The sequence below is a fragment of the Protopterus annectens genome, chromosome 3.part0, assembly GCF_019279795.1.
Source record: "Protopterus annectens isolate FY-2018-M chromosome 3.part0, PAN1.0, whole genome shotgun sequence".
Lineage (NCBI taxonomy): Eukaryota > Metazoa > Chordata > Ceratodontiformes > Protopteridae > Protopterus > Protopterus annectens.
In genome coordinates this window covers 1,932,347,927-1,932,370,497 of record NC_056731.1, presented here as the reverse complement: position 1 = coordinate 1,932,370,497, position 22,571 = coordinate 1,932,347,927, and the positions used below count along the sequence as shown (strand labels likewise).

The window sequence follows — 22,571 nt, the reverse complement described above, 5'->3', positions numbered from 1 at the left end:
ATGCTTCAAAGGCATCAAAACCACATTGCAAAGTATGTTTACTGACTTGGTTTGCAGAATGCATTGACTCTTGTAAATCTTTACTTTCTGCAAAATCTGGAAGCAACAACATTTTTTGTTTAATTAGTTCCATAATATGCTGCTGGTACTTCAACATGTGAAACTGGCAATTTAAAGCCGTGAAGGCAAGAGTTGCAGAGGTATATACCTTCTTTCCCCATCTGTCTAAAGCCTCGAATCCCTGTCCGAAGGGGTAGGATTTTTGGCTGTAGTAGCCTTAATACCTTTAGGTCCCTGGGAAATGGTCTCTGGATCTGCAGTGGGATTCTTAAAGAGAAACTTGAGAGAGTCAGGTACCCTGTAGTACCGGTCAGGCTTTCTCGGAGTTGCTGGTAAAGTATCAGGAGTAAGACTGGATTCCCATGATAACATCATCTAAAATATCCAGGACAGGGGGTATAACTAGAGGACTGTGCTGAGGCAAGTCTAAAAATTCTCTGAGTCTCTTTTTGGACTGTGGGCAGTCCTGGCATTCCCAGCGGAAATGCTCTCTTAAGGTATGCAAGGTTTCACCAAAAGAAAAGTCCTCTGGAGGGGAGGCAGAGGGAATGGAATCCTCTGCATCTGAATCCTCATAGGTAGATAAGGGTATGTCCTGGGAATCAGAGTCATCAGACTCATGGTCTGTTGAATCAGAATGGAAATCTTTTCTTTAGAGGGGAAGGCTGGTTTCCCCTAATTAAGAGTTATGAGGTCTTCAGCCATTCTAAGCATTTGTTTCTGTGGCATGGGAGCTTGGGCATACACTTTGGTCATCTGTTTTCTAGGCATAGTGCAAACTCTGGGCCTGAGAAACTCGGTCGTTTTAATACAAACATCGGAAGGTCGGAATACACCCTCAGAAGCCGGTGCCTGCACAGCGGCTCCGGACCCATCCAAGGTAGAGACATCCACAGGTTCCATAATCGAAGAAGCATCTCGAAGCATACCGGACTCCGAATGGGTCTCAGCAGAGGCCTGCAAATCTGTAGAAGCGGGTATCAGGGGCTACAAAGGCACCTCACCGAGTACCGGCGGACTGGCGACTAGCTTAATGGAAGAGTCGTCAGCAGTTTTGGATCTATGCAGTCTGTCTCTGTCTTTATCCTTACGTTTTTTCAGAAGATCAGTAGACGGATGGCATACCAAAGCCATTTTGGAATACAGAGAACGAGAGCAAAAGAATTTATCAACAAAGATAGCCCAACGATGAATAGTTCGGGCATTAAACAAGGCACAAAACCGACAGCGAGGAACGTTGTGGTCTGGGTCTAAACAGGTGACACAATAAGAATTAAAATCTCTGTGAGGTATTTGCTTTCCACAGGCAAGACAATTGTTAACTTTTTCTGACATCGGTTAAAGCAAGAAAAAAGAATCCCCAACTTTAGCTTTAGAAGACTTCAGGTTTGAAACTCAAAAAAACAAAATTTCAGGTAGCGGCCGACTGGCACTTGTAAACTGCTTCTGCTTCGGGCTCCTGCGCAGTAAGAAAAGCTGATATAATGGCATCGGCTGCATGTTTTATACCCCTGATGACCTGACGTCATGGAAGAGGCTGCAGCATCCAATGCAGAAATTCCAAGACTCTGGTATTCGGGCCGACTGCGGGCTACCTGCAGGCAGAGAACTCCAAGTCTGATGACTGCAACAGTGAAACACGAAGGACATGGAGTCTGTTGTGGTGTATGTCCTAATCCTAAGACTCAGGGAGCTCACAGACTTGGCCCAGGAGAACCTGGCAGGAGCCCAACCGCATAAAAAAAGGTCTGTTATGACAGGAATTCTCGAGCCAGAAAGTACGCTGTGGGTCAGCAGGTTATGGTGCTGCTCATTCCTGTCAGACACAATAAGCTTCAGGCAGCTTAGGAGGGACCCTTTGAAGTGGTAAGGAAGGTCAGTAATGTTAATTACATGGTAAACCTGCTATGTAGGAGGCAGGGGAACAAATTGTACTATATTAACATGATGAAGCCTCAGCATGTCAGGGAGGTCCTTGGCAGACTGCAAACGACAGAGTTGACCATTCAGCCCAGTAAGTGTCAGGCAGGTATGGCAGATGTCTCATAAAATTAGGCCAGAACCTGCCAAAGTGGAAGCTATTCAGGTGTGGCCTGCTGATGTTACCAAAAAACAGGAGAGGGCATTCTTGGAGACAGCAAAGAACTATAGAAAGTCGGTTCCAAACTGTAGTACAACAGCTGCACCCCCTCACAGCCCTGACAATGAAAAACAGGCCAAATACAGTAATGTGGACCCCAGCCTGTGAACAGGCATTTCAAAAGCTTAAAGGGACTTTGGGAGGACCACCTGTGCTAGCCAGTCCAGAGTACAACAATGCCAATGTAGATAGACTCTCAAGACAGGGTATAGCTTAGTGTGTTCCCAGATAGGCCCATTTCTCTCAGGCAACAATTTTTCACGGTCACTCGAAAAACTAGCTTGAGTCTTCAAAGGGGGTGGGACAGATGTGACAATATCAGCTACTGTCATCTATGCCAGGGAGAATAGGGCAGCGCATGTGTAGCATATGCCAGCATAGTTAGCTGGATTTTGTAAATAATTTTGTGTCATTTGACTATCACACTGACTTGTATAGATGCTTGTGTTACAAATGTATCAACGGTGTTATTATAACTGATTAAACATTTATGTTTAAACAAAGAATTCTGGATGGGAAGAGGAGAAGTTTTTGAAATTGTTCTATAATTTTCAAATACTGCAACAGAGCTTAGCTAAGCTCTGAATGTGTATTGTACCTAAGTCATGAGATCAAATGTGATATTCTATAACCAGCAATGACAGGCTGGAACTCTCACAGCAGCTTGTTTTATTTTGTTTTCTTTGAAACCGGATATAAAAAATCTAGGACATTCAGTTGAGTTAGTTCAGTTCAATCTGATAGACGCTCATCACCTTGCCTTGTGGAAGCAAGCATTCCCTCATCTAATCTTGCCTTGCTGTATTAATTAAGTTAGCTAGGGGACAGTTATTCTTTAGACACTCAGGAAATACAGTGAGATTAGTTGAGTATTGTTTTTCTGCATCTGCCTGAATCTGTCCAACTGTGCTATTACTGTTTCTCCTGTGACTGAAACTCTGGTGTTTATTGTACTTAGATACTTAGTATTCTCATGTTTTCTACGTTATTATTTATTATTAAATATTTGTATACCTTTCATTGTGGCTGGTCTTTTAGAGAATACTTTTAATGTCTTGAGAGTTGTTGTGTCTTTCGGCTTTTCCCGGATAGGGGTCGCCACAGCGGAACTCTGGTCTGCTAATGATTTGGCAGTAGATTTTTACGTTGGGGAGACAAGAGTGTCTTTTCTTTCAAAGAATTTTATTAAATAATTATTAAAATGAACAAATATTTCCACGAAATTATAACATTTTTTCTTTAAAGTTAAAAAACAAATTAAAAAACAAACTTTCTAATATATAAACCAATGTAACTAAACTATGTACAAAGATGTTCATCATGCAAAAAAAAATGTTCTTAATGTAGCTGTAGGATTAATAAAAATCATCTGTTTACATAAATTAATAAACTATTTTTCTAGAAGTTCATAGATGATATTCCATGAATTATATAATGTAGCATTCCTAGATTATCTAGATTTAATAGTTAACATTTCCAAATTACACGTTTCAAGGAGTATATTTTTAAATTCCAAAAATGTAGGTGCTGTACTAGAGTTCCAATTCTTAGTGATTGTTTTTCTAGCTATAGATAGTATAGACCAAACCAAAGGGTACTTATTCTTTTTTACACAATCAGGAACAGGAATATTAAATAAAACAAGTGATTTATACATAAAGAAATTATCAGTAAAAATTGTTTGCAACAAATTATTGATATCATCCCAAAATTTTCTTAAATATATGCAATTATAAAACATATGAGACCACTCAGCATTCAATTCAATATTACATCTCCAACATGTTATATCCTTTTTAGAAAATATACTTATATTATGAGGAGTGATAAATGATCTATTTAAAAATCTCCATGTGAATAATTTCCATTTTAAAGAAGAAGAAGTCATACTTGCTGATTGTAAAATATTACATTTGTCTTTCTCAGAAGGGGGATTATTATTAAAGAAAAATATTTCCGATAATTATCTGAATGTGTATTTAAATCACATTTAATTGCCCTATAAATGTTTGATAACTTGTTATTAGCATGAGATTTATGCAAAACTGATAAAATCATATATTGTATTAGCTTGGGAATTTTTTTCCTAATTATAGGAGACATAGAATCCAATTTATTTAATACATATTGTCTAGCTTCTTGAAGCTCTAACCATAAACAAGAATCAAGTTTATACTCTTCCAAGAGTAAACTATTGGATTTTATCTCATTATTTATCATAATTTGGTGCCAAAATGTTAAATGCTTTTGCTGAAATATAGACATTTTTGTATAATCTGAAGAGAAAATAGATATGTGTGTGTAGGCTATAGGGAAGAGTAAAAAAAGCCAATCCTTATATATATTATATTTAAATATAACATTTTAAATGATTTTAAAAGAAAAAAACTATATACTTGCTCAGAAGAAAATTCAGAAATATAATCTTTTAATCTCCAAATAAATGGATTATTAATTATATTTAGCTTATAGAAACTGTTTATATCTTTGGTATTTTGTGACAATACCTCTACAAACTCTTTCCATTTAGCAGTATATTCCACATCAATGAGATGAGAGATTGTATTGAATACTGATGAAATTGAATACATTTTTAAATTTGGTAAGGCTATACCCCCATTATTCCAATTATACATATGGTATATGTTAATGCAATCCTTGGCTTATTTGGGAACCACAAAAAATTCTGAATCACTGAATTACATTTTTTAATTATTTGGTAAGGAGGAAGTATAGATAAAGATTGAATTATATATAAGATTTTGGGGAGAAGGATCATCTTTATTATTAAAAGTTTATCATCCATAGAAAAGGATAATTTGTTCCATTTATTTATTAAATATTCTATCTGTAATAGACTTTTATTATAATTTATTTGAATGGTATCTTTAATATTGTTAGTAATAATTATACCTAAATATGCTATTTGTTGAGACTGAGCTATATATTCATTATATTCATCAGGTGTATTGTATTTTTTTGAACCTGTTAAAAGAATTTGTATTTTATTATTATTAAATGTAAGGCCGGAATTTTTTTGAAAATATTCAATGTTTTTAAAAAAGTTTTTGTATAGATTCCCTTCTACTCACAAGAGTAATCAATATGTCATCTGCAAACATTTGTATTGTAGATGATATAGTGGGGTTTAACTTGTATCCCTCAATATCTGTATCATGTCTTATTAAATTTGCCCATGGTTCCATAACTAATGAAAATAAAAGAGGGGATAAAGGACACCCCTTGCTTAATACCTTTTACTATTGGTATATTTTGAGATATACTAGTGCCAATTTTAACATAAACTTGGCTACCTTCATATAACAGAGTGATAAGATTGATAAAATTATTGGAGAAGTTTAATTCCTTTAATAGAGTGAACAAATATTCCCATGTAACTGAGTCGAAAGCACAATTTATATCTAAACTAACTAGGGTTAAATTTGTTTTAAGATTTTTCACCGAATCAATTAAAGTTAATATTCTTTTAATGTTATCATATGAAGTTCTCTTCATTATAAACCCCGTTTGATCACTATCAACTAATTTGGGTAAAAGTGTTTTAAGCCTTTCTGCATAAATTGACATAAATAATTTGTAATCTGTGTTTAATAGGGAGATGGGTCTATAGGAGGTACACTTAGAGGGATCTTTGTTAGATTTTAAAATAGGAGAAATAAAAGTGTATTTCCAAGAAGGTGGAATTATGTTTTTATCCTGAACAAGATTAAATACTTTATAAAACAATTTTAGAGCATTTATAGGTAGTAATTTGTAAATTTCAGGAATGATGCCATCATTACCTGGTGCTTTATTTTGCTTTAATTTGGTAATGTGAGTTTGAAGTTCTTTGAAAGATATTTGTTTATCAATAGAAATCCCTTGTTCCTCTGAAAGTCTTGTTTTAGTGTATTTATTAATACATGTTTTTATTTCCTCTTTAGAGTTAATTTCAGTAGTTGTTTGGTTGATGTTTATAAAAAACTCTCTAAATTCAGTTAATATATTATGAATTTCCGATACCATTTTTCCTTTTTTAGGGGAGAATATTTCATTAATATGACTAAATCAATTTAATCTTTTCATTTTATTAGCAAGAATTTTTAAGGATTTAGGGTTAGAAGAGAAATTTATAAACCTGAATTTTTCTATATTGATCATACTTTTGTGTTTTAATATTTCTAGATATTTATTATTTAACATATTTATTTATTTTCTTTTATCTGATATATCTTTATCACCCATATTACTAAGTTTTAAAGTGTCTAATTTACACTGTATATCTTGCAGCTCTTTATCCCAAGCTTTCTTTTTTTTTTTTGTTGTACCAATTCAATATCCTACCATATAGATAAGCTTTTAGGGCATCCCATATGTAAATTTCTGATATATCATTAGTATTGTTAAGTTCTAAAAAACTCTGTACTTCTGTAGAAATGAAATCATTAAAATCTGTTAATTTTGTGATATAAGCTGGGATGCTTTTTATATGAATATTAAAATTTGGATTGACTACCACTTCAAAAATTATAGAATTATGATCTGATAAAGGACATGAAATCACTGCTGATTTGTTTAAGGAATCTGTTAAATTATTAGAAATAAAAACTCTATCTATCCTCGAGTATGAGTTATGTCTATGAGAAAAAAGGCGTAAAACAAAGTAGCAGCATCTGCAAAATAATTTATATCTTTCAAAAAAATAAGTATCTGAAAAGTCTTTTAATAATTTAGATGATGTAGATATTCTTCTCTTCCCATTAGTACTAGAGTCTTTGTAATCTAAAATACAATTGAAATCATGCCAAAATAATGTTCCCTTTAGAGAATAGTACAATTTGATCTAGATGTTATTTCACTGTGTTTATCCCTATCCCTGGGATCCAATATATGTTAATCAATGTGAAAATGTTACTGTTTATTTCTATGGTGACTGCACAACACATTCCTTTATTATCCTTATATGTATCTATTATTTTAGGAAAAGGCATTATGCTGTTCCATAGGATAGCTTCTCCTCTCTTTTTCTTAGTATGTTCAGAACTTACTAAAATCTTATATGTTTTAGATTCAAGTCTGAATATATCCTCTGTTATTAAGTGAGTTTCTTGTAAAAATACTAACTGGGATTTATGTAACTTAAGATATCTAGTTAAATTCCTCCTTTTATTAGGATTATTTAAACCATTAATGTTAACTGATATACCTTTTAGTGTAGTCATTGAAAATTAAATGATGTAAATATAAACATACTGATCTAAGAAATACACAAGAATATATCTAATAGGAATACTATTATGATCATTAGAACAAACATAGTGTAAGAGTATCATATTCTTAAAATTAAGGTCATTTCCTACTACATAAGATATGAATGTCTGAAATGTAATTAGAAAATATTTATAACATAAACATGAAACAAAATAACCAACCCGAACCCCTCTGGAGTTTAAAACTCCTAACTCGAATGTCATCAGTCACTCGAATCGACCTACTATCAAAAGCAGCATCCAATCAGCACCTGCCTAAATGTCTATAGTCATAACTATAAAAATAAGGCCTCTCATCAATAGCAAACAATTTTTTTGTATGAACCAAATGTATAGATATAATGTGTCAATTAGTAAATTGATGACAGCTACATCTTAGGAATAAAGTACAGAATTTTCTTACATTAGTTAGTAGGTTATTAAGAACTACTACGATCTATTAGTTCACTCTTCTGTTTTAAAGTAATCACATTTGATAAGAACCTTAAAAACAGACTATGGCATTATTTTATTACCGAAATATGGCTAATAAAGGCTGAAGTGTGATATATAGTACTGCCATAGGTGATCAGCTAACTGGGACATAGTTGTAAATGAATCACCTAAGGGCCTTCAATAACCACTAACATTGGCAGCTAATAAATAAGATGCTAATAAAAGTGATTTTACTAATAATCAACTAACATACTGATTGTTCTGAAAGAAATGAACACTGCATTTCTTTGCCAGAAACCAAATATAGTGATTACTCATCAAGAGTAAAACCAACATCCTGCTAGTTTTCTTATAACCAAACACCCCGGTGCAGTCTCTCATAGAAGAGTGACTAATAAACCTTAAAAGTCTAATCTTCCATTCATTGCATTAATTTGAGTTACCTCAAAGGGTCCATCACCATACTGAAAACTAGTGAAAAGGTCATATTAGTTCAGAGAAACAAGGTGCTTAAAAAGCTCCTGTATACTATATAAAAGCCTTATTTAAATATAATGAGCTTTTTATTATTCAATTATAGCTTATACTATCTTTGAATTTTGAAAAGCTATTTCATTAACAAAACAAAAGATGAAAATTTCACATTTTCTAATGATAAACAGATCTAACTATTTTTAATGCACCTGTCCTTGCAATATTATTGCTGCCTATGTGGTACATCCCTATCAGCCTATTACACAAATGCATTCATAAAATAACTGAGATAACCTATTATATACGTCTATACATTTAACATTTTGATAAATGCTTCATGAATATTTTCTCAGCAAGTCAATAGTTATAAAAATGTACATGTAACACAAGTATATAAACAGCTTGTAGCGTTATTAAATCTTCCAAAAATGCACACATCTCAACTAGTATTTCTCATCAAGATATCGCCACCCTTGTCATACATAAAGCAAATATTTTATGAGAATACTATTCGTTTATAAATACATAAGGCTCAAGAATACCTATGATGATCAGAAAAAGTATTTAGGCTACATGCGTAGTATAATCCCTATTTATTTAAGAGATTATTGCATATAATGTCTTACAATAAGTTGAAAGTAGTAATCTAGTTATATCTTCTTTCCGTATGCTGTATGAGGAAACAAATTTGAGTCAGCAGCTTTCCGGTGAAGATCAGATGATCAACTTACTTCCGACATCTTCATGATGACGTTTTAAGAAAGCTCCGAGCTTTCCAGCCGCGATGGATATCACAGTCTCGAGCTCATTATGAAGATAAAGCTTTCAAAGTTCCGGCGGGAAATAGTAAGTAAAACATTACTTAACTACATATAAGGCAATGTCTCGAGACTCCCTCTATACTGAGAGAGATGAGAAAGAAAGAAAAAAAAACCTTGCATACACAATACGAAGCAATGACAACTATCAAGCAAAGCTTCACCACACTATCAACCAGACTCTCCGGTTAATCTCTGACCAAAGCACACAGGCACCAAAACATACAATTAACACAAACAACACCACACGTCTCTACAGTGCTAGAGCACCAAAGCAGAGCCTCCAAATTAACACACCAACAACTCGGAAATGACAACAAAGCCTTACCATTACTCCAGCCACACTGCCACTCACATCCAGAGTCAGAAGTACCATCACTAGCACAGCAATTCTGCAACTATACATCAGGCCATCATACAAGATTCCTTTATCAAACAATTAACCATAAATGAACTAAAATACAAATACAGCAATTATAACTAAATACAAGTTTTCCAACCACTATAAGAACCCAAATAAAGATAAACAAATATGCCCCCTAATGATAAGCACCACTAGAAGACATCCGGAAGCATAGATATCCGAGACAGGAGAATCACTGCATCCATGGGAATCAAACCAATAAACATTAAGATAATTAATCTTAAACAAATAGTACAAATGAAAAAAAAAAAACCAACAAACGACTATTATACAAAACAAAATAGACAACTATTTAGTTAACCAATTTACATTATATTAAATATAATATCAAAAGCTCACCTGGATGTCCGGTTTCATTTCCCCAACTAAGTGAATCAAGTGCAAATATGTACTTGTTATGATTCATCTTTTGATTTTTTTTTTTAGGGTCAAATGTTTTCCAAGTGTTGTTCTCAGCATTCCTTTTAAGACTAGGACTGGCCCACTACATTTCAACTACTTTTTCCAGTATGTTATTAGATTTTATATAAGTTATTGCATTGTCTAGGTCGTCAAAAATTTTAAAACCATCTTGATAAAATATTTTCAGTCTTGCAGGAAAAAGCAAATGGGTTTTTATTTTATTCTTTTTTAGTTCTCTGACTAAAGACAAGAAAATTTTCCCTTTTGATAATACTGAAGAAGAATAGTCATTATCAAAGTGTATAATATTGTCCTTCAGTTTGATTGGGGATTTTGCCCACGCAGTCTTTAGTACCATTTCCTTATCATGGGCTGATAGGAACTTTACAATAACATATTTAGTATAATTACTCTAGGTGTTTTTAGATGTCACCATTGATCTATGGGGTCTTTCAATACCATATGAAAGAGCCTCCGGCAGTTCAAATACTTCAGGCAACCAGGAAGATAAAAATTTTTCCATATTATTTCCCTCTATGTTATCCGGTAAGCCAAAAATTCTCACATTATTCCTAAGGGACCTGTTCTCAAGGTCATCAACCTTTGTCTGAAGGAGAATTTTGCTTTAACAGGAACTCAACATTATGTTCACTCTCCTGAAGTCTGTTATCCATATCACTTAATGCAGTTTCCATTCCTGAAATGTGCTTCCTCTGTTGCAATAAATCTTCATGTAGAATGTCCATTTGGTGAGAACACTTTTCTTTGAAATTGTCAATTTTTATATCCATTTTGTCTATCTTGACACTTAGTTCCTGAATAGTAGTTAGTAATGACTGTAGTTCTTTTTTTATGGTTGTCTCTTGATGAGAAGATTTAGTGAAGCTCATCCTGTTCTTTTACTGTAGTACTTCCAAGTGTAACTTTGACAGGAAAACTTAAAATCTACTTGAAATTTTTTTACATACTACCCTAATATATATTTTAAAGAATTAATTAAAATAAAAAAAACTATTATTAGGGAAGTTTATATCAATATTTCCTGTCAATAAAGTTCTATAAAGGCAGAGCTTATAAGAAAAGCTGCTACTCTGTGCTCATCTTGGCCACGCCCCCCCACAAGAGTGTCTTTGAATGCTGCAATTTCAAAAAAAATTAAGATTTAAAGGATGACGCTGGAACTGTCTTAATGAAACTGACCTTGATGAATTTCTCCAAGCTCACTTAGAAAGCTTTTCTACATGGATCACTGTTGTCAACATACCTTTCACAGATGTCAGGGATTCAAGAGCAGGCACAGGCTCATGGTAGATAAAGTCATTGTCCTTCTTAGCCGAGTTGAACCTGAAAGAAAACATGAAAAAGAAACTAGTATCATTTAAAACTGACAGCCTTATTTACTATGTATGTACACATTTTTTTCATTTACTTGTATGAATTTGATGACCAGAAAAGTCCAGTTGGTCAGTATATACTTTCAGTTGGGTTACTGGTAGCAAGGCTCTGGGAACAATTACTAGGCAAACTAATAATAAATCCAGCACTGTTACTAATCAGTTACATAGCTCAATGTAAAATGAAAGCGTAATTAAATACAAATAGAAACATGAGAGAGAGGGTGAACTGACTTAAATCTGTTTGACACACAAAAAATACAGATAACTACAGAAACAAAGAAATAAAAATAAATATTTTGGCAATTGCAGATGAAACATTCAGCACTGAAATATGTACATTCAAAAGATGAAAACAAACAGAAGACTGACGCAAATTGATGCCTTCAATGCAAAAGACAGCAAATGTGAAACAACTGGTGGTGCTGACGAATATATGTTTCATTATCAGCACCAAACAGACAATTTTGTTAAAGCTACTATAATTCTCCAACATCTAAGCGTTATGAGAGATTAGTGACTTTACTGATTTTTTTTTTTTACTGCTGTCTGCCCATTTCACCATAATTGTTTAAATCCCTGACTGTACTAACTGACCTTGCGAGCTAATTTAAGCCTAGCCAATTATCCCTTGTGAGACTCAAACCCTGCACCTTGTGTTTGTAAGGCAAACACCTAAACCTTTAAGCCACCCTATATATACATAATATGAGTTGTATCATTTTTGTGTGTGTGTGTATGTATGTGTGTGTGTGTGTGTGTGTGTGTGTGTATATATATATATATATATATATATATATATATATATATATAAAATACAGTTTTTAATTTATATATATATATATATATATATATATATATATATATATATATATATATATATATATATATATATATATATATATATATGTTCCGCAGTGGTAAGGCGGTAGCGTTGTTACCTCACAGCAAGAGGTTCTCCCGTTCGATTCTCGGCTTGGCTTGGGAGTGCCTTCTGTGTTGAGTCTGCATGTCCTCCCCGCGGTTGGGTAGCGTTCGAAAGACATGTGTGCGTAAATAGGTGTGCCTTCGTTGAAGGTTGGGCATCGATCTAGCACCTTGGTGTTTCGTAAAAATCTACTGCCAATCATTAGTGGACCAGAGTTCTGCTGTGGCGACCCCTTACCGGGAAAAAGCCGAAAAAGACAAACAACAAACATATATATATATATATATATATATATATATATATATATATATATATATATATATATATATATACATGCATACATACATACATATAGGTTCATAGGTTGGTACTAGGGTATCGGCCCTAGGGCCTATACACGCCTAAGCCATAACAATTCCCCGGCTATTTCTTTCCACGCTATTTACTTCCCTGGACATGATCCCAGGGATGAATTTCCTTTCTCCCATCCAATCGTCAAGGTACCTTTTGAAGAGGGCCAAAGAGGCACTCTGCTTGACATGTATGGGCAGTCTAATCCAGAGTCTGGGGAGTCTCTGGGTCAATAACCTATCCCTCCAGCATGTTTTGTTTATTGTGATGAGGTTTGGATTTTGGATCTCTGGAGCATGTGGCTCTTAGGGATTGGGATTTCTTCAAGTGTAGCACATATATATATATATATATATATATATATATATATGGGTTGCCAGATTTCCGACTGGCCAGGTAGGGACAAAAAAAGTCTTTCACAGCAAGTGAAGACTAAAGAAAAACGTGTTCCACACTAGGTCTTTAATGTGGAACACCGCTGTTCCGCATTAAACAGAAGTAGCTCTGTTTTGTGATTTTTTGATTGGCCCATATACCAGTATATGGGCCAATCAAAAATTGCTAAACGCGGAGCTACTTCTGTTTAATGCGGAACTGCGATGTTCAGCATTAAACACAAGAAGCTCCGTGTTTAGTGATTTCTGATTGGCCCATATGCCGATTTACGGGCCAAAAAACAAAAAAAAAAAAAAAAAAAAAAAAAAAAAAACCAAAGTGGAGGCTGCTTGGGATTTAAACTGGAAGTGCGGAACTCGGGATCAGGCTGCTGATCCCGGGACAGTCCCGCCCAAATAGGGACGTCTGGCAACCCTGGATATACCTCTACACTAGATGTGCAGTCTCTGTATACGAGCATTCCTCATCAAGGGGGCATTAAAGCCATACACTACTGGATGTTACAAGCAGGTACATATACTGTGGTTGAAATGGATTTCATCATTAATACTCTACAGTTAGTTTTGGAACATAATGTTTTTACGTTTAATAACCAATGGTATTTACAAAGTAAGGGAACAGCTATGGGGGCTACTTTTGCCCCAACCTATGCGGATTTGTTCATGGGGTTTTTTGAGGTAGAATATATATACAACAAACATTTTCCTTTCAAAGAAGAATTGAAGATGTGGCGGAGATATTTGGATGACTGTTGGGTAGTTTGGCAGGGTACAGCATCTAAGTGGAAACAATTTGTGGAATATTTGAATCATAATTTGTTTGGCATCAAATTTACTGGTGTAATAAATTTATTTACGGTGGATTTTTTGGATGTGCATGTAACTAAACTTTTGGATGGCACAATAACTACTACGTTACATAGAAAGCCTTTTTCAAAAAATTCTGTGTTACATGCCAACAGCTGCCATCCTCCCCACGTCATCCGTAATATACCAAAAGCCCAATTTCAACGAGTTAGACGCATATGTTCAACACAAGAGGAGTTTGATACACAAGCAGGAGTTTTAAAGCAAAGGTTTCTTGATAGGGGCTACCACAGACCTATAGTAGAACAAGCTTACATAGAGGGTCAGCAATTGAATAGATCTGAGACTTTACAGTATAACAAAAATAAACTTGAAGATAAAACACAGGGAATTAGGTTCATTACCACATATGGTAGCAACACTTTTAGAATAAAAGAAATTATTTCTAAATATTGGCATATACTTGGTAATGATCCATTTTTTTCAACTGTGGTTAAACAGCATAGTGAGTTTGGATATAGACGGGGGAAAACTATTGGACAATATCTATCTAGCTTTAAAAAGCAAACTGTTAATAAAGAACTCAGATCATTAGGTAGGCCAGGAAGCACGTTTTGTGGAAACTGTAAATATTGTAAAATAGTATCCAAAACCTCTTCTTTTACATCAGTAAATACCAACAAAGTGTATGAGATAAGGCACCACATTAAATGTACCACTACTTGGGTAGTATATATGGCAGTTTGCCAATGTGGTGCTTTCTACATTGGGCAGACCTCCTGTAGTTTTAAACAGAGGATAGCACTGCACATCAGTGATATAAAATGTAAACGTACACGTAGTGCCTTATATAAACACACAATAAGCCATCCTGCATCTCATTTCATATTTGTGGGTATCGATAAAGTTAATATGTTTGGAAATAATGAATTTACAGCTCACCAATCATTGACAAAAAAGGAACGCAGGTGGATAATAAATCTGGGAGCCCTTTTTAAACCGGGCTTAAATGATCATTGGTAATGATCTTTATTTTGTTTCATAGATTCTTGCACACTTTAGGTTATTTAAGTTGTTATATAAGTTTATATACACATCCTGTAGAATTTATAACATGGTATGGGTATTTTCATAATAGGTATATATATTTTTAGGACATTAGCTTAGATGGGCAAAGTAGTTATACCAGATAGGAGTAAGATAGTATATAGTGGAAGACTTGGTAGTATGTTATACAAGGTTTTTTATAGTGATTCAGAAATGCAAGTAGTAATTACAATATATATTTATTATATGTATGTGATTTAGTACATTGCTACATAAAAAACTTCTTTTGGTTAGAAACCTTGTAAAATGTATTAATTTTATATATGTATGTGATCGTACCTAATGGGGAATTTCCCCTTTAAATGGATAGTTAAATACTATAAAAAGGTACGCACCTACGCATTTTGTCACTCACTGATGACGCTCTGTTGAGCGAAACCGGTCTGGAGGGATCGTGTTTACAATAAAGTCTGCTTACACCATTTTGCTGCCTATGTCTCCTAAATAGTGCTGGATCTAATTTTGGGTTGTATATATATATATATATATATATATATATGTGTATATATGTATGTATATATGTATATATATATATATATATATATATATATATATATATATATATATATATATAGATATATATATATATATATATATATATATATATATATATATATATATATATATATATATATATATATATATATATATATATATATATATATATATATATATATATATATATATATATATATATATATATATGTGTGTGTGTAATGCAATGAAAAAGTATTTACCACCTTCCTGATTATTTTTTACGTTTGTCACACTTAAATGTTTCAGATCATGAAACAAATTTAAATATTAGACAAATATTAGACAAAGACAACCCAAGTAAACACAAAATGTAGTCTTTAAGTGATGATTTTATTTATTCAGGAAAAAGTATCCAAACCTACATGGCCCTGGGTGAAAAAGTAATTAACCCCTTATTAAAACATGAAGTAACTGTGGTTAATCACATTTTTGGGAAAGTTGAGTTCAATTTCACTAGCCACACCCAGGCCTGATTACTGCCAGACCTGTTGAATCAAGAGATCACTTAAACAGAACCTGTCAGACAAAGTGAAGTAGGCCAAAGGATCTCAAAAATGAAGACATCATGCCGCGATCTAAAGAAATTCAGGAACAGATGAGAAAAGTACAGTTGTGTACACTTACCATAAATGTAGATGTTCGAGTGTCTTCACTGTTGCAGTCATGACTGTAGGGTTCTCCCCTGCCGGCAGGCAGTCCTCGGTCAGCCAGAATCCCAAAGTCTGTGTCCAGCGTTGGCTGTTCAGACATGCTCCCTGACGTCAGAGCGCCAGGAGTACAAAGCTGACAGCCGACGCCATGTTCTCCAGTTTTTCTTGCCACAGATGTCAGGAGTACCAAAATGAGTAAGGTCCCATACCCTTTGCAAATACACCTCAGAAGAAGGGTGAAAAAAGGAACCACACAAAAGAAAAAATAAGAGGGGACAGGAGGGAGGGAAACCCAGACTGCAACAGTGAAGACACTCGAACATCTACATTTATGGTAAGTGTACACAACTGTACTATGTTCATCGTGTTTCACTGTTGCAGTCATGACTGTAGGGTAGAATCCCAAAGCAGAATGAAAGGGAGGTGGTCATAAAGCAGAGGGGGCGGCTAAAAGGCCCTGCAAGACTGCAGAAGTAAAGCCTGCCCTAGACTTAGAGTAGAGAGGTAGATTGTAGTGCTTGGAAAAAGTATGCACTGCACTCCAAGTTGCAGCTTCCAAAATGTCTTTGGTAGGAACTCCCCTGAGGAAGGCAGCTGAAGTGGCAGCAGCTCTGGTAGAGTGAGTCCTTATACTCCCTGGGATTTGCTTTCCATGGTGTGAATAGCAAAATCTGATTCCATGAGCAATCCATTTAAAAATGGTCCGTTTTGAAATGGCTTTACCTTGGGAACTTGAAGCAGAAGAAACAAACAATTGCTCTGATTTCCTGATGTCCTTGGTTCTGTCCAGGTAAAAACGTACTTGTCTGTGTACATCCAAGGAATGCAAGATCCTTTCCCCTTTATTTTGAGGAGTGGGGAAAAAAGTTGGCAAGTGAATAGTTTGATTTAAAGCCACTTTGGAAACCACCTTAGGCATGAAAGTAGGATTAGTCCTTAAAGACACCCTGTCTTGATGAAAAATAATATAAGGTTCCACAGCCATAAGAGCTTGCAACTCTGAAACTCTCCTGGCAGAGGTCAGAGCTAACAGGATGGCTGTCTTCCAAGATAAAAACTTGATGTCAGATGTGGCAGCAGGCTCAAAAGGAGGTAAGGTGAGCTTTTCCAAAACATAGTTGAGATCCCAAGCAGGAATGGGAAGAGATCTAGGGCGCCTTAAGTTCTTAGCTCCTCTGAGAAACTGTCTCATGAGCTGGTGGGAAAAGATTGGAGGGTCTGTATTATAATGAGCAGAAATAGCAGAGGCATGTATCTTTATGGAAGAGAAAGAGAGACCCTTATGTAAGAGGTCTGTCAGGTAAAGTAAAATCAAAGGAATGTTAGGAAGAAGAGGATCAGAATCCTGAGCCTGCATCCAGGAACAAAATCTTTTCCATTTTCCTGCATACGATTTTCTAGTGCTAGGACGTCTGGCTTCTAAAATGACATCCATAACCTGCTTGGGTAGGAGAGAATGAATCAAAGACCCTGGATTAACCAGGCTGCCAGGCTGAGAGTTTTGACATGGGAGTGTAGAACCTGACCCTGGTGTTGGGACAGAAGGTTCGGAGTCTGTGGTAAAACCCAAGGGGGCTCCAGACAAAGGTTTTTCAGTGTTGGGTACCAAAACTGTCGAGGCCAATTTGGGGCCAGCAAGATTATAATCTTGGGCTTGTCCTGTTTGATCTTAAATAATACCTGTGGAAGAAGAGGAAGAGGCGGAAAGGCATATCCCGAAAGGTTTCTCCAACTGAATGATAGTGCATCCACTTTCCAAGCTTGTTCGTGGAAAGTCCTGGTGCAAAAAATCTGTAGTTGATGATTGAGGTGGGATGCAAAGAGGTCTATGTGAGGACATTCCCAGACTGCTGTATCATCTTGAATATTTCGGTGTCCAGCATCCATTCGTGTGGGTCCGAAAGGTTTCTGCTCAGACTGTCTGCCAGGAAGTTTTGCTTCCCTGGTAGAAACTGAGCTTGAAGGTCCAGATTGCAAGCTAGAGCTGTGTTCCAAAGATCCATGGCTAGTCTGCAAAGGGGGTAGGAATGAGATCCCCCTTGCTTGTCTATGTACCACATAACTGTGGTGTTGTCTGTCCGTATCAGTAGTTGTCCTGGTTGTAGAAGATTCCTGAAGGCCAATAGAGCTTTCTGAACGGCTAACATTTCCTTTAAATTGATATGCAGGTGCTTCTGATCCTTTGTCCAAAGGCCCTGCAGACAGTTGCCCTGAAAATGGGCTCCCCATGCATAATCTGAGGCGTCCGTGGTTAGTATCTGAGTGGCAGGAGGCAGACAGAAGGGTTTTCCTTTGTTTAGAGTACATGCCTTGGACCACCAAAGGAATTCCTTTTAAAGACAAGGCAGGACGGAGATCAGTATGTCTAAACTGTGGCAATGCTGAGACCATACACTTTTTAGGTATCACTGTATTTTCCTCATATGTAGTCTTGCATATGGTACGAGAAGGATGCAGGAGGCCATGTAACACAAAGCCTGCAGGAATCTCCTTGCAGATAGCCGAGTTAAAGTTGCCAAAGTTTTGAAAGTTGAAGCCAGCTGTAACTGTTTTTCGTATGTCAGAAATGCCATCTGGGTTGTTGTGTTTAGAGAAGCGCCCAGAAAAATTATCTGTTGTGAGGGTGTCAAATTTGACTTTTTTATGTTTACAGTGAATCCCAGGAACTTGAGAAAATTCTGAACAAACTGTAGATGCTGGAGTAAGACATCCTTGCTGTCTGCCTGAATAAGACAGTCATCCATATAAAGGTAAATTTGAATTCACTTGAGTCTGCAATAAGCTACTACTGGAGCCAGGCATTTGGTGAAGACCCTGGGCACAGTAGACAATCCAAAGGGCAGCGCAGAGAATTAATAGTGCCTCGATCCGGCCTTGAACCTGAGGTATTTTCTGCATTCCTGCCTGATGGGAATGTGTAAATATGCCTCCTTTAAATCCAAAGTTACCATCCATGCATTTTTGGTCAGCATTGGAAGTAGCTGCTGTAGAGTAAGCATCTTGAATTTTGGTATCTCTAGAAAAGTGTTCAAGACTGACAGATCCAGAATGGGTCTCCATGAATTTTGCTTCCTGGGGACTAGATAGAGCCATGAGTAAAAACCTTGTCCCATCTCTGAAAGTGGAACTAGTTCTAAGGCTTTCATAGCCAAGAGAGCTTCCACCTGGTTTAAGGCCTCTAACCATTGATGTTTTGAAAATGGAATTTGTAACCTCTTGAAACCACATCCAGAACCCACTTGTCTTGGGTTATAGGAGTCCAATTTAGGTGAAAAAGAGAAAATTTTCCTCCGAGAGGGGCTTCCAGGCAAGAAATTCCTGCAGCCCAACAGAGGGAGTCATTGAGTCTGTTTCCTATGAGCTTGCGACCTGTCCTCTCCTCCCCTAGGGGTGGAAGCAGTCCACTGTCTTGGTCTATAAGAGGCTTGCGTTTGAGGTCTTCCTCGGGAGCGTCTGTATCTACCTCTCTGAGGCCTGTCTGAATTGGGAAAGGACCAATTTTTTGTAGGCCAATTCCTACTAAATCTGGGTGGCTGTACTTGTAAGAAATCTTTAACTGTTTGCATGGATTTTGCCTTGTCCTCCATCTTTTTAATCACCTCTTCAGCTTTAGATCCAAACAAAACATTATGCTGAACAGGGGCATCCAATAATTTAGCTTTTACTTGATCTGGCAAATTTTGTTCCTTTAACCATGCATGCCTTCTAATTACTGTGCCAGAGGCAGCAGCCCTACAAGAAGCCTCCAAGGCATCAAATCCACAGTGTAAACCATGCTTCCCAACTTGTTCAGTGGCATGCATTAAGTCATGTAATTCCTTATCATCTGCACAGGCGGAAATGGAAGTTAGCTTTTGTTTTAAAACAGACAGGAGAAATTGCTGGTATTTCAGCATATGAAACTGACAGTTTAAAGCCCTAATAGATAAAGTAGCAGAAGTGTACACTTTTTTGCCCCATCTTTCTAAAAATCTGGAATCCTTCTCAGTGGGAATGGGTTTTTTAGCAGAAGCGGCCTTAACACCCTTAGGACCCTGAGAAATGGTTTCAGGGTCAGCAGTAGGGTTCTTGTATAAAAACTGGTGGGAATCAGGAACCCTATAATATCTGTCTGGCTTAACAGGAGCTGGAGGAAGAGAGTCAGGAGTTAAGTTAGCCTCCGAAAGCATCATCCACAATATCCAAAATAGGAGGAATGGTCAGGGGTCTATGTTGGGGAAGAAGAAGAAAATCCCTTAGTCTTTTCTTAGATTCCGAATACTCCTGTCCTTCCCAGTGGAAATGTTCCCTCATTTCATGCAAAGTTTCCCCAAAAGAGAAATCCTCAGGGAGAGAAGCTGAAGGAATGGATTCCTCAGCATCAGAATCCTCATAAGGAGGGAAAGAATATTCCTGGTCAGAAGAAGAAACTGAAGAAACAGAAGCCTGATCAGAGGAGTCATAATAAACTTCCTGCCTTGGCCTTTTATCTGGAGGGGGATGTGAACCCCCTAATCATAGTAACCAAGTCCTCCGCCATCTTAAGTAACTGTTTCTGAGACTTGGGAGCTGGATCAGAAGAGGCCTGGGCTGCAGTCTTTGATTTGGAAGGAGTCTTTGCCTTTATTAGAAGCTGAGTAGGCCTGAAAACCCCTTCGGAAGCCGGTACCTGCACAGCGGCTCCGGACCCATCCGAAGGAGCATTGTCCGAAGGTCCTGCAACAGAAATATTCAAAGGCCTAGTTGGCTCCTCGTGGGAGTCTGTTTCGGCCATCGGTTCCGAAATGGCCGACGACAGGGGCTGCAAAAGCGCCTCACTGACGACGGCCGAACCTGAAGCTGGCTCTGCTTGTACAATATTGTCTGATTTGGACCTCGGAGGCCTGTCTTTGTCCTTGCGTCGTTTGTGAACTCCGGTAGCCGGAACCGTATCAGATGACATTTTGTAATTAAAACGCCTACCGAAGTAATGAAATGCAAAATCGTACCTTCGTTTAATTGTACGTTGATTGAATCTAGCACAAAACCGACAACTAGCTACATCGTGGTCAGGGCCTAAGCAAGGAATACAGTAAGAATGAAAATCCTTATGAGGTATTTGCTTCCCACATGAAATACAATTAACTTTTTCTGACATCGGACTGGAGCAAGAACAAAGTTTCCCCCAACGGGGTACTTAGCTTTGAGTAGGAGAAGAAAGTCTTCGGACTGAAGATTGTTTAGAAAAAAATTGTCAGGAGTCAGCCGACTGGCACTTGCGAACTGCTATCACCGCACGGCAAGGAAGACTGGAGAACATGGCGTCGGCTGTCAGCTTTGTACTCCTGGCGCTCTGACGTCAGGGAGCATGGCTGAACAGCCGACGCCGGACCCAGACTTTGGGATTCTGGCCGACCGAGGACTGCCTGCCGGCAGGGGAGAACCCTACAGTCATGACTGCAACAGTGAAACACGATGAACATCAAAGTAATTGACATCAGTCTGGAAAAGGTTACAAAGCAATTTCTAAAGCTTTGGGATTCTAGCGAACCATGGTGAGAGCCATTATCCACAAATGGAGAAAACATGGAACAGTGGTGAACCTTCCTAGGAGTGGCCGGCCTACAAAAATTACCCCAAGAGTGCAGCGATGACTCATCCAAGAGGTCACAAAAGGACCCAGAACAACATCTAAAGAACTGCAGGCCTCACTTGCCTCAGTTCAGGTCAAGGTTCATGACTCAACCATAAGAAAGAGACTGGGCAAAAATGGCATGAATGGCAGAGTTCCAAGGTGAAAACCACTGCTGACCAAAAAGAACATAAAGGATCGTCTCACCTTTGCCAAAAAATATCAGGATGATCCCAAAGACTTTTGGGAAAATATTCTGTGGACTGACGAAACAAAAGTTGAACTTTTTGGGAGGTGTGCGCCCCGTTACATCTGGCATAAAAGTAACAGCATTTCAGAAAAAGAACATCATGTCAACAGTCAAACATGGTGGTGGTAGTGTGATGGTCTGGGGCTGCTTTGCTGCTTCTGGACCTGGACGACTTGTTGTGATTGATGGAACCATGAATTCTGCACTCTTATCAAAAAGTTCTGAAGGAGAATTTCCAGCCATCAGTTCCTGACCTAAAGCTGAAGCGCACTTGGGTTCTGCAGCAGGACAATGATCCAAAACAAACCAGCAAGTTCACCTCTGAATGGATTAAAAAAAACAAAATGAAGGTTTTGGAGTGGCCCAGTCAAAGTCTGGACTTAAATCCAATTGAGATGCTGTGGCATGACCTTAAAAAGGCAGTTCATGCTCGGAAAACCTTCAATATGGCTGAATTACAATAATTCTGCAAAGAAGAGTAGGCCAAAATTCCTCAATAGCGATGTCAAAGACTCATTGCCAATTATTGCAAATGCTTG

The 22,571-nt window shown here is 36.9% G+C and overlaps 1 protein-coding gene across 1 annotated transcript in view; it reads right to left on the bottom strand.

The window, feature by feature from the left end:
• Positions 1–22,571, bottom strand: part of PTPN23 (protein tyrosine phosphatase non-receptor type 23) — a 1,983,393-nt gene that overhangs the window by 913,989 nt on the left and 1,046,833 nt on the right. Inside the window, exon 12 of the mRNA XM_044066015.1 lies at positions 11,288–11,367. Coding sequence (XP_043921950.1) covers positions 11,288–11,367 — 80 coding nt within the window. The remainder of the gene's footprint in view (positions 1–11,287; positions 11,368–22,571) is intronic.